General features: G+C 37.1%; 1 protein-coding gene across 2 annotated transcripts in view; it reads left to right on the top strand.

Moving 5' to 3' along the window:
- Positions 1-12,919, top strand: part of LOC121406131 (tenascin-X-like) — a 115,470-nt gene extending 102,551 nt beyond the window's left edge. For both annotated transcript variants that reach the window (XM_041597150.1, XM_041597151.1), the window contains exons 82-93: positions 411-481; positions 2,134-2,227; positions 4,517-4,756; positions 5,421-5,502; positions 6,872-6,962; positions 7,161-7,237; positions 7,893-8,027; positions 8,763-8,888; positions 9,610-9,758; positions 10,485-10,629; positions 11,180-11,227; positions 11,996-12,919. In XM_041597150.1, coding sequence (XP_041453084.1) covers positions 411-481; positions 2,134-2,227; positions 4,517-4,756; positions 5,421-5,502; positions 6,872-6,962; positions 7,161-7,237; positions 7,893-8,027; positions 8,763-8,888; positions 9,610-9,758; positions 10,485-10,629; positions 11,180-11,227; positions 11,996-12,004 — 1,267 coding nt within the window. In that variant the 3' untranslated portion in view covers positions 12,005-12,919. The remainder of the gene's footprint in view (positions 1-410; positions 482-2,133; positions 2,228-4,516; positions 4,757-5,420; positions 5,503-6,871; positions 6,963-7,160; positions 7,238-7,892; positions 8,028-8,762; positions 8,889-9,609; positions 9,759-10,484; positions 10,630-11,179; positions 11,228-11,995) is intronic.
- The last annotated feature ends 410 nt before the right edge of the window (positions 12,920-13,329 follow it).

Genomic DNA, 13,329 nt, shown 5'->3' with positions numbered 1-13,329 from the left:
TGAAAAAAACTATTTACAATGTATTTGTATAAAAAGCACAATGGAAACATCACTTACACACAAACACACTCAATACACACACACACACACACTTTCTTATTAATATAAATTGCATAATACCTGCCGTGTGTTCAAAATGAATACTCCTATTTTGGAAAAGAAAATTCCTTTTTGAATTTTGAACAAGTGTGTTCCTACTACTGGAAATTTCTTTGTAATGTGTTCCTATTTCTTTGCTGTCAGGGTTGCCAGGTATGCTTGTAATCACAGTTTCATTTGCAAAATGACACAAATATTTCAATGATTCAAGCTCATTAATAACTGTGTTGATAGAATTAAGAAAATACATTTTGCATTCCAAGGTTTCCCATATACTTCATTTTCTGTTTTTTACCCCTAAATTATAACAGGTTTGCCATACGTGCCTACGGGTCCGATGGAAAGTTTACCGACACTACATGGTCACCGGCCTATAACTCAGGTAAGTGGTACAATGGTGAATTGCCTCTTGGTCTACACCTGATTTGTCTACTTTTCCATTTGGTCTTTTCCCACTTGGTCTAATCCTAGTTCGTCTACTCCGTTGTTTACTATCCGTTGGGTCTAATTACCATTTTTGTCTCACCTGCGAAGCAAAGTGAGACTATAGGTGCCGCTTTTCCGATGGCGGCGGCGGCGTCAACATCAAATCTTAACCTGAGGTTAAGTTTTTGAAATGACGTTATAACTTAGGAAGTATATGGACCTAGTTAATAAAACTTGGCCATAAGGTTAATCAAGTATTACTGAACATCCAATTAGAGTTTCATGTCACATGACCAAGGTCAAAGGTCATTTAGGGTCAATAAACTTAGACCATGTTGGAGGAATCAACATCGAAATCTTAACCTGAGGTTAAGTTTTTGAAATGTCATCATAACTTAGAAAGTATATGGACCTAGTTAATAAAATTTGGCCATAAGGTTAATCAAGTATCACTGAACATCCTGCATGAGTTTCACGTCACATGACCAAGGTCAAAGGTCATTTAGGGTCAATGAACTTTGGCCGAATTGGGGATATCTGTTGAATTCCCATCATAACTTTGAAAGTTTATGGATCTGATTCATGAAACTTGGACATAATAGTAATCAAGCATCACTGAAAATTTTGTGCAAGTTTCAGGTCTCATGATTAAGGTCAAAGGTCATTTAGGGTCAATGAACTTTGGCCGAATCGGGGGTATCTGTTGAATTACCATCATAACTGTGAAAGTTTATTGGTCTAGTTCATTAAACTTGGACATTAGAGTAATCAAGTATCACTGAACATCCTGTGCGCGTTTCAGGTCACATGACCAAGGTCAAAGGTCAATGAAGTTTGGCCGAATTGGGTGTATCTGTTGAATTACCATCATAACTGAAAGTTTATGGATCTGATTCATGAAACATGTACATAAGAGTAATCAAGTATCACTGAACATCCTGTTCGAGTTTCAGGTCACATGATGAAGGTCAAAGGTCATGTAAGGTCAATGAACTTTGGCCATGTTGGGGTTTTTTGTTGAATAACCATCATATCTCTGTAAGTTTATTGGTCTAGTTCATAAAAAGTGGACATAAGAGTAACCATGTATCACTGAACATCTTGTGCGAGTTAGAGTAGTATTCAAAGTCAGCACTGCTGCTATATTGAACCGCGTGGTGTAGGTGAGACGGCCAGAGGCATTCCACTTTTTCCCATTTACCACTTTGCCTTAATGTTCAGTTTGGCCATACCTATTTTGTATAATATGCATTTGGTCTAATGACATATACTCTATGTGTTTTATCATAATTCACATCCATGTCAATGTACTTGCCCTATATCTTGATTGTGGATGTGAAATTCTAGTAAAACTCCATATATACTATGGTCTAATGGTTCCCACTCTCGTCTTTCACTCGAAGTGTTTGGAGTCAAATCCGAGCTATTTTTCTTCAGTGGTAATTCCCACATTGTCCTACACTAAGCCCAGGTTCAGTGGACAGCATTGAAACTAGCAGATCGAGCTATTAAAGCCAGGGTAACGATAATGGCCAAGGAGTAAATTATTTCTAAACAGATGATGCTATATAAATGCCCATTATCATTGTTATAATTTTCTTTGACCAGGTTTTGATATAGATTGGTTTGTGGCTGCTATTGTTGTCATCATCGTCATCACTCTGGTTCTCTTGCTTGTAATGCTCCTCATTGCTCGGCAATGGTAAGTTATTCATTCTAATTAATGTGTGTTGATGTAGGACTGTGGGTGTATTTTGTGTGCTTTATTTGTTCCAAATAGAACAAAATGTTCAAACCCATCAGAAGGTTTTTTGGGGAGTGACTGTGTATGGGTTCCAGGCTTAGATTAGGCCAGTAGTGTTGTTAGCCTTACAGATAAATGTGGGTGTGGGTGCGAGTGTGTCATGGTTCCAGGCTTTTGTTATGCCTGTAGTAGTGAATCCTTTAATAATCAATTGTGGGTTTGGGTGTGTGTATCGGTTCTAGGCTCCCGTTTATAGGCTACTCAGGATTAATTGCCAACGACCAAATGTGGGTGTGGGTGTAAGTGTGTATGGGTTGCAAGCTGTGGCTAGGCAACCAATCATGATTCCAAAAAAACAATGAAATGTGGATGTGGGTTTGAGTGTGTACAGGTTCCACGTTTTGATTGGGTCAGTACTGATGAATCCCCATAAAACAAAATGTGGGTTGAGTATATATTGGTTTCAGGCTTTGGTTGGGCCACTAGTGATGATTCCCATAACAGTTAAATGTGGGTGTGGGTTTGAGTATGTGTTCAAAGCTTTGGTTTGGCCACTAGTAATGGATGTCTAAAAAATCAAATATGGGTGTGAGTGTTTGTGTTTCCAAACTGTGGCCCACTAGTGATGATTCCCAAAACAGTTAAATGTGGGTTTGGGTCTGAGTATGTGTTTAAAGCTTTGGTTGGGCCTCTAGTGATGGATGTCTAAAAAATCAAATATGGGTGTGAGTAGGTATTGGTTCAAACCTTTGGTTTGGCTTTAATGATGAATCCCTAAACCATGAAATGTAGATGTGGGTTTGAGTGTGAATGAGGTTCAAGGCATAAGTTAGTCCACCATTGATGCATCCCAAAGCATTCATATGTGGGTGGGTGTGTGTGTGTGCGAGTGTAAATTGTTTCAAGCTCTGATTGGGCCACTAAAGGTGTATCCCTAAACAATGAAATGTGTTTGTGTGTATGGTTCCAAGCTGTGGTTGGTCCACTAGTAATAAATCCCTATGAAATCAAAGATGTGTGTGCCGTGAGGGTGTATGTGTTCAAAGCTTTTGTAGGGCCACTAGTGATGGGTCTCTTTAAAATCAAATGTGGGTGTGAGTGTATATTGGTTCCAAGCTTTGGCTGGGCCACTAGTGATGATTCCCAAATCAATTAAATGTGAGTGTAAGTATGTGTTCCAAGCTTTGGTTGGTCCACTAGTGATGAATCCCTAAGCCATAAAACGTGGGTGTGGGTTTGAGTGTGTGTAGGATCCAGACATAGGTTAGGCCAAACAGTTATAGTTGTGTGTGGGTTTGAGTGTGAATGGGTTCCAGGCTTTGGTTACGTCACTCATGATAAATCCCTAAACAAGTAGATGTGGGTGTGGGTTTGGATAGGTTTATGGGTTATGTCACTAATGTTGGATACACAAACAATAAAATGTGGGTGTGAGTGAATATTTGTTCCAGTCATGGGTTAGGCCACTAATGATGATAACCAAAACAATTAAATGTGGGTGTGGGTGTGAGTTTATATTGGTTGCCAGCTTTGGTTTGCCCACTAATGATGAATCCCTATACCATGAAATGTGGGTGTTGGTTTGAATGTGTCCGAGGTTCCAGGCATAGGTTAGGCCACTATTGATGAATCCCTAAATAATCAGATGTCGGTGTGGGTGCAAGTGTGTGTGTGTATGAAAAGCTTTCTGTTCACTTGTGACAACAGATTTGCCTTCTTCATATACATGTAGAGGAGGGTGTCTATGTCAGAGTTCAACTTCTTGTCAATGGTTAGCCTTTAACTATAGCAATGAGTGTGGGATTGTCAGTGAGGTGTGGGTGTGTGTGTGCCAATCTTTTTGTCTTCTGTCAGTGGTACATGATAATTAAGAGTAAATGTGAGTGTGGGTAATTTTTTTTCTTTTTCTGTTGCCACATATGTTTGATTGATATGTAATCAGTTGGATGCCATTTCCATCATGGTCTGGCTCTGGCCTTGCATTGCAAGTCTATATGAAGTTTTTTCCCTTATGGTATAATGGAGTTGACTTTTCTCCTGCTTCTGTTTAGGAAATATCCATGCAATTTTATATTCAATGATCTACGTGTATCATTTATTTAGTACAATCATTGGTTAAACAGCCTCCGGCTGAAAGGAAGGATTTTTAATGTACATTAAACACCTCTGTTGTTATTAGGTAAATCATATGTTCTGAAACCATGCTTTTACATGTAATATTCAATGTTTCATTGATGTTCTCTTCAGCTGCGGTGAGCCAAGAAATAATGCCATGTATGAGCAAGGTAATCGTCAGAGACTTCCCCTGGTGAATGCTGCCTACCCCACGTCGCAGGGATTCCAAGACACAATGCACAAAGCACCGCTCCCTGACGACACCTTAATAAGGATGACCCCGATCCCCGCCAGGGAGAACCCGTACGTCAGTATGAGGGATGACCGACCCAAGGCCCCGCTTCCTCAATCTCTGCCGCCTCCGGTCTCTAAGTAAGTAATAATGATAATAGTGATCATAATGATCCTTGAAATTCATCCTAGAAGAATACTCCCTTTCAGCATCTCCAATGCTATCCCAGAATGAAAACAGTCTGTGTATCATTGCGAGGTGTCTTGATGAAGTAAATTGAAATGTCACATATACAGTGATAATGATAGCAATATACAATATATGATAAAATAATGGTACATAGTTTTATAAGTTATGGTACAATAATTTGGTTATAATTGTAATGAGTTAAGTGCATCTCATCTTTACCTGCACACTATCCGCATGGGACAAAATAATGAAAAAATGTTGCCATTCAGCATGAGATTGCTATTCCAACTATTAATGCTTTTATGATGTTGATTTGTTTGATGTTATGTTTTGTTTGTTTTTTATAAAAGGAGAAAAGCAAATTCAGGGCATTTAATTCAGGATAGGTCAATCTAATTTTAATCACCATTTTAAGTAATGAAAATCAAATTTGGTAGCCAAGAATGATCAACAGAGTTTCATCAAGACTTCAGAAATGGGTTGTGATCCATGTTTTTAAATACTGATTCATGTAGATTCTGTGCAGGTCTTGATTTACTAATCATTTTCAAAGATATTTTTCACCTTCTAAGTAATTGATAAATTGTTGCCATTCCTTGCTCTTTATTTTTTTAGCGCTGTGCAGATCAAGAACTTTTCAAACCATATTGATATGATGAGTCGCAACATGAATGCTGGATTTGTTGAGGAGTACAACGTAAGCTATTTCAACATTTGTATACTTATCAACTGTTCCTATTAGATAAGAATGTTCAAATTTGGAAATTGGGGAAAAAGAAATTTGCCATTTTAACCTGTGATTTTTATTTCTTGCAGTATTTGAATAGGAAATAAATGTTCCTATTTTGGGGGGTCCTTAATAATCTGTTCCTATATTTGGCAGGAATTTGTAACTGCTTAATTTTTTCATGTCTGCCCTCAATGACAAGTTTATTTGAATACATAACAAAAACTCAAACGAGCAGAATATTGAATTTTTCATCAAAATCTAGTGTAAAATAAGAAAGTTATGACATCCTTTGGTTTTCTCTTTTTTCACAAGATTGGCTCGGCCTGTATGAAATAATGGAGCTGATAATGTTACATATTAGCACTAAGTATTATATTTGTATGTCATATGAAAATCAAGTTTGTAATATTCTAGTACATTTTATGAAGTTATGGGTTAAGTCAATATGTCAATTACAGTTTCAGTTTAATTGTATCTTCATTAGACTTAAAGGGCCATTCCACTATCATGATCTGACACTCTCGCCTATCCTGGTCTTTAGATCGGGGAGGGGGGGGCAGGATATCCGGTTGAAATCTGAAGCAGCATAGCAACACGGTTGTGAGGACGGGGTAAAACCAGGGTTTTCATTCAGATCAGCATGAAATTTTGAAAACAATCAAAATGTCACGGCGATCTTCTCGATCAGAAAATCCCACTTTAAACCATGGGGAGAATGGGAGGGGTGGAAATTGCGTGGTGCACAGTCACAAGGTGAGCACAACCATGTCTCTCGAGGCATACTACCAGTGGAACGTGGACATTATTAACCCCCTGCTCAACTTGAAATTCTTTGTCCCTGCAAAGTATTGTTTGCTGACTCCAGATGTAAGGTTCATTTTCCTCCCAATGTGGTCTTATTGTAAAGAGGGAAACCGGCACGCACATTATAAAAGGGTAGGGACCATGGGATCAGCGTACGATCGTGCCTGCGCATACCAAATTTATTAAAGGGGACTCTAGACTTGAGCCAGTCTCGCATTGGTTGCGTTGAGTGAAGGTGATTTGCTCATATATAGTTTCGGTGAAGGAGTTCATTGATTAGGGACTTGGGAGTCAACTAATATGGAAACTTATATGCCACCTAGATGTTCAGATTCTTTACTTCATGTCTACACTCCTTAGAAAAAAAAATGATCAGTTGGCAAGGTCTCGGAATTCATTGACATCGTCATGATCTTGTGGGATAGATGATGAGGTTTGCTCAATCGTAGTAAGATTGGCAAAGTGGAATGGCACCTTAAGTTATCATTTTAATATGTTACTAAGTCTTTATGTATTTTTCATATGGTTGCAGTCTCTTTCAAATGTGGGCCGAGATAAGAGCACTGAGGCTTCCAGGCTTCCTGTCAATGCCAGCAAGAACAGATACAGAAACATCTTACCATGTGAGTACATGTAGCAATCTCTTATCATGCAATCCACTTAAAATGTCCGGTGTGTCATACTGCCAGAACAAATAGTGATTTCTTTTTAAGGTCATGCTTCTTTGATTTTACATAAAAGCTTAAGCAGTATACTACCTGTATGAAATGCACCACAATATTTGTGCATTTATACGTTCTTTTTACATTTTTGGTTCACAGTCGATGAGACCGCTGTTCATCTGCAAGATTTAGAAGAAGGTCAGACCAGTGATTACATCAATGCTAACTACATCCAGGTAAAGGAAAAAAAGGATCTCTTCTCTCATCATCTCTGTATGTTTTCTTTTCTCTCTCTCTTTCTCTGACTGCTTCTATATCTATCTCTCTCATCTTTCTACATTCATTGATCAGGACCACATACACTAATCACGTGGTCTGTAAACGAACTATGCATGAAGTATGCTTAGCCTTTGCACAAACTATGAGCAATCCTGCCGTGAACTTGTCAAGAACTACTCGCGAACTGCATGCCACTACCCCAGGGATGTGCCTACTATTTTTGCGCCACGAAACTTTTATTTCGACGCCACACAGTGGCACGCACTGGCACAGCTATGTTGTCCATAGCTTACAAATTTGTAATGCGTGCCGCGTCCAAATTTTGGCACACATTTCACGTACTTCCACCTCCCGCACCTATCCGAATGTTGGCACACATAGTCCCTGCATTGCCATGCTTCAGTTCGTGCCCGTGCACAAACTATGTGGGAACCAAAATGCGTGCAAGTGTCAACCAGGCTTTATATGTCAATCTGTTTATCTGTCTCTTTCTTAATATCCCCTTCTCTCTCTGCCTCTTCTCCTCCACCTTTCAATTCAATTCAATTTATTTTTCATCCTTAATCCCCTGTTGATGATTTCTTACCCTCTTTATCCCATGACATCCCACAGGGCTTACACTCTGCCAAGGAATACATTGCCACCCAAGGTCCCGTACCTGACTCCATCAACGACTTCTGGGAGATGGTGTTTGAGAATCAGAGCACGACCATTGCCATGATCACTGGCCTTGTGGAAGGAGGAAAGGTAAGAAGGGTCTTAAATTTGGTCATATACAGCTTGATACATGTATTAGGGAGTTTTTGCAACCACTACGCAGATGCTTTCTGGAACATAGAGAATCTATTGTCAAAAGTCCCTCGTGACAAAGGAACATTTGTTGAAAATCGGTGAATGAAAACAGCAGTGTCGTCCTAGACCCTGGACCAATGACAAATTTGCCATTTTTTTGTCTGCTCCGAATCTTAGGATGATGTGCTGTCCCGGTTCACTAGTTTTTGACAATAACCTCTAATCTGTTCAATCTGTATTGCGAAAAGATCGTGCTGCTACATTTCATGACATTTTTTCCTTCAAGTCTTGCACAACATTTAAGATGATATTTTTGATGCAGGGGTATGTGTTTCTGAAGTTACCGAACATTTTTGAAGTCCATGTCAGACCCAAAATTACTAAAAAAAACATGATTTTATTTAGAAATCCAATGCAAATTTGGGATGTAGCCAACTTTCATAAATGTATCAATATTGCAATTTTTACTGAATAAAAGTAACTGATGTCATGTTCTTTATGACTGAGATAGTGTCGCTGACAATTTCCATCGCAAAAACAGTAAAAAAACATAAAGTAATTAAACAACCCTTGAATGAAGATATTTGAGAAAATCCATCATCAAAGAATACCACTTACCTAGTGTGGCAAATTGATTTCTGTGATTTTGATTAATATATAACTAGTGTTGAATTTAATTAATAATTACAGACCAAGTGCGAACACTACTGGCCTGATGAGCTGAACGCGCCGGTCATGTACGGCGGCGTGACGGTCACCATGACGAACTCTCAGGAGATGGCCAATTGGACGGTCAGATCATTCATTCTGGAGAAGGTAAGAAAAAAAAGACAATTGATGAATAAGAAATCTGAGCTCGGTTGGTAGAATGGGACAGAGCCTCTTGTTAATCTTTTAAAGTGCCACTGAATCCAGAACACAACACATGTAGATCTCCTCCCATAGTCCATTCCATTCCTTATTTTTATTTGGCAATAAGTCATGATTGACTATTTTTGCCACTCACTGTATGAAAGGTAGGGTAACAATTTTATTGATTATTATTATTTCTTGTATATTCATTCCGTTTTTTTCTATGAAAAACAAACAAAACAAAACATTTAAATACCTATGAAACAAAAAATTGAGGAATAAGATATCAGCAAACAATAGGTATGTACATTTAGATAGTCTCGATGCAGACCCTTACAATCAGAAACATTAATTTTTAGTTTTTCAATTATGATGGTCATGTGCTCTCTATTTGGAAAAACATGCCTGCCTGGAAGTACATGTATGGTATTAAAAAACAAATCTTTGCAAGTATTGTGCTTTGAATGTTTTAAAGATTAGAAGGAAATTATCCATCAGTGTAAAGAGTTTAGGTTCTAAGACTTCATGTGCAAATTTGTACATTTTCTTTTTAAAATTTTGCATCCCAAGGTAGTTTGTGTCTTCACAGAAGCCTTATAGCCTTATAAAAAATAACAGCTTGGACAGTACATGACGGTTGACGCTTATCTTAATTAAAATGTTTTCTTTTTTGTTTGGTAATTAGGGCCAGAACCAGTTTGAGACCCGGCAGTATGCCTTCCGAGGCTGGGTTGATCATGACGTACCCAACAACGTGCATCCCATGATTGAGTTTATCAAGACCATTACTGTTGCTCATGACAGGAATAGGGGGCCCATTGTCATACATTGCAGGTGAGCCAATGTTGTGGTTGTTTTTTGTTATTCTCGTCATCATCATGTAGGTCTGCGTCGATATGACTATCACCACCATCATCACCACCATCACCACCATCATCATCATCACCATCATCATCATCACCATCATCATCACCATCATCATCATCATCATCATCACCATCATCACCATCATCACCACCATCATCACCACCATCATCATCATTATCATCATCACCATCATCATCACCATCATCTCTTCCATCATCATCACCATCATCCTTCCACCATCATCATCACTTCCACCATCATCATCATCATCATCATCACCTCCAACATCATCACCACCATCATCATCACCTCCAACATCATCACCACCATCATCACCATCATCATTACCACCGTCATCGTCTTTCACCACCATCACCATCATCATCACCATCATCATCTCTTCCACCATCGTCATCACCATCATCATCACCATTACTATCATCATCACCATCATCACTTCCACCACCACCATCATCATCATCCCAAATCTTGAATCAATTTCCTTTATAAAGAGTTCGGGTTATAGGGACTATATTTAATAAAATGATTTGACTTATCATTTATACATGTTTCCTGTATTCTGGTACGAAATAATGCTTCAAAGGATATTTTTCGACTTATGGAAGGTCGACTTTTACAAAGTCTGCTGTATTTATCAGTAAAGTTAACACATTCACTGTCTTTACCTTTCAGTGCTGGCATCGGTCGGACCGGCGTCTTCATTGCCCTGCATCGACTCGTCAAGGAAGTCGAAAATTCCAAACGTAATGACTACGTCGATGTTTGCGGCACCGTGGCTCGTATGAGAGAGCAACGTTTCAACATGGTCCAGACAGTAGTAAGTCGCCCATTCACTTGTTTTCAAATTATCTGAATTTACTATATATATTAATGGCACAATATTTTGATAGGATGAAACCACATGCAACAACCGGGAAGAGAGGGGCACTGTCCTGCTACCATTTCTAAAGCTTAATTTTTTTTTCTATATTCTAAGCATTTTTATATACAGTAAGATGTGGTTACAAATCAGCCATTCGCACTATTTGGGAAACTTTGCTGATGAGCAAAAAAGAAATTGATTTAAGGAAATTCAGTGTAATTATGTTAAAAATTATCATACAATTATTGATGTTTACAAAAACCATACACCAAAATAGAGTAAATGAAATTGTACAAAATTCATTTACTTTTTTATTTTTGTGGCAAAGAAGAATGCCCCCCCCCCCCTCAACTAGACTAAGCGATATCCTTGATGAAAGAGCTGAAGGTTGCTTATATTTTATTCCGATACCTAACGTTCTATATTCTTATTCTGCTTATTAAATGTATCTACATATTATCACACTTTATTTTAATTGCATCTTTTGTTTGTTTTTTATCCTCAGAAACAATACATATTCATCCATCATTGTGTTAATACTCTTATCCAACGGGTGAGTTAATATTTTTGATGAACTTTAATGATAATAATGTTTATTTATATAGCACTCTTGCAGAAAATGTACATGTATTGTTTGGCATTGTAATACACAATGCTTTGAATCTTAAAGAGATAAAAAAAAATGGAAAGTTTATGGATTAAATAGGAGATTTTGAGATTTTCTTTGATACTTTCAAAGATGGAAAGAGGTGCACATATCTTGGAAGCTTGCTCCAGCATTGTGGGGCACATGTCTGAAAAGCATTGTCACAAGCTTTGATATTTGATAATACCCTTAACACTGGTTCTTACTGAGTGTTTCCAAAAAAGGGCTAATTGAAGTTCAAAGGTCAGCTACTATATCAAGAATACATGATTTATGCTTGTGATTTCTACTCTACATCACTGAGGAACTCGTCTACTTAAATTTGACACCTTGCTTGCGACACAGTTGTCACGAGTCACAAGAGTTATGGTCCTTAAAATGCGAAAGGGTACCAAACCTGCTATTTCCAAGCTTTGGGTGTTACTGTAGATGCATGAAACCCAATTTGTGACGCAAGCGAGGTGTCAACTTGAAGTTGATGAATTATTCAGTTATTTAGAATACAAATCACAAGACTTTTGAATTTACATGTAGGTTACCTTTTTAAGAAAAATAAAGGGAAAATTGAGCCACTTATTTTTTTATTTATTATTCAATTTATTTTTTTATTCATTTACTTTCATTTTCATTATTAAGTTGATAACTAATAGCAATTTTTGGCCTTTCTTTTATCAGATGATGTAAACAAGTGGCAAGAACAGTGTGGTGAGCAGGTTTCTATGGATTTACTCGTTCCATTTAACTTTTTTAAGACAGTAAAATCATCTGGTACAGTCAACCTGCAGTAACAACCACCTGTATAGAAGGACTTCCTCAATTTTCTCCCAATACAGTTCTCTGTTTGAATATGTATTAAAAGAATCTGACAATATAAACCACCTGGTCATAAAGACTTAATTTCTTGTCTCCCTTTCCCCTTATACAATGCTCTGTTTATATACATTATGAGACACAATCATTCATGAAATGAATGATTATATATATGTGTACCCATAATAATTGGTAACATTAATTCCATTTGTACTTTATATTTTTGTATTATGTGATGTAATCAATCTTTTGGATAGTTTATATTTGTGTATATTTCAAGAAAAGGAAGACTTGGTATATATGTATGTATGTACTTTGAAAAGTACAATATAGTCTTTCACCCTCACAGAATGAAATAACATGTCTTTCGTGTTACTGAAATAAGATATGAATAACGACAGTTTACAATTATATAATGTGATATACAATCGATTTATCTCTATTTTTATAGATTATCTGTTTTTTGTTTGTTTTGTTTTTTTATCTGTACACTAAATTGGTGATGGGAATATAAATTTTGACATTTTATTTAAAATGTATACCCTAAAATAAACAACGTAATAAGGTCAAAAGTCGAATCAGCTTTTAAACCAATGTTAACATTTCATCAGCTTTTAAAAAGTGTTGGAATTCTAGTGATTTGATGTGTTTTGTGTTTCTTTTATAAAAATGAGAATCTACAATTTTGGCTGCCTGCCTGAAAGATGTTTTTTATCAGTAAGCTGAAGAAATGGCTTACATGCACAAACAACACGTTGTGACAGTCACAAGTTACATGTACCTTAAATATCATTAATACTAAAGAGATTGTAATATGCACTTTTTTTATGTTTTTAGCGATGCAATTTGTAACAACACATTGCTCACAGTTGCACCAGCCCCTTTGCACACATCATAAAAATATGAATCTAACTTCATCGTTTTGACGAGGTTAGGGGCATTTTTTTCAATATGTCATAACTAAGGTTAAAATTGCTGGTATTGCACTTAATTTTTACACATGTATTGATTCATGCAAGGGAGTAAGCTATGCATGAATTTTAAATTTGAATTATTTTTTTACGTCTCACTCTTGTCTTTCATGGGGAAATTGTGTTTGCTCTTACTTTTTATTTCTCACCAACTTCTGTTAATACCTTTTCTCAATTCTCTTGAAATCCTAATATCTTTTCTTTCGAATTATTTAACTTTTGTAGTTT

This window comes from Lytechinus variegatus, chromosome 19 (genome assembly GCF_018143015.1).
Source record: "Lytechinus variegatus isolate NC3 chromosome 19, Lvar_3.0, whole genome shotgun sequence".
Taxonomy (NCBI): domain Eukaryota; kingdom Metazoa; phylum Echinodermata; class Echinoidea; order Temnopleuroida; family Toxopneustidae; genus Lytechinus; species Lytechinus variegatus.
The sequence above is the reverse complement of the archived record's forward strand: the minus strand, read 5'-3'. Positions and strand labels throughout refer to the sequence as shown.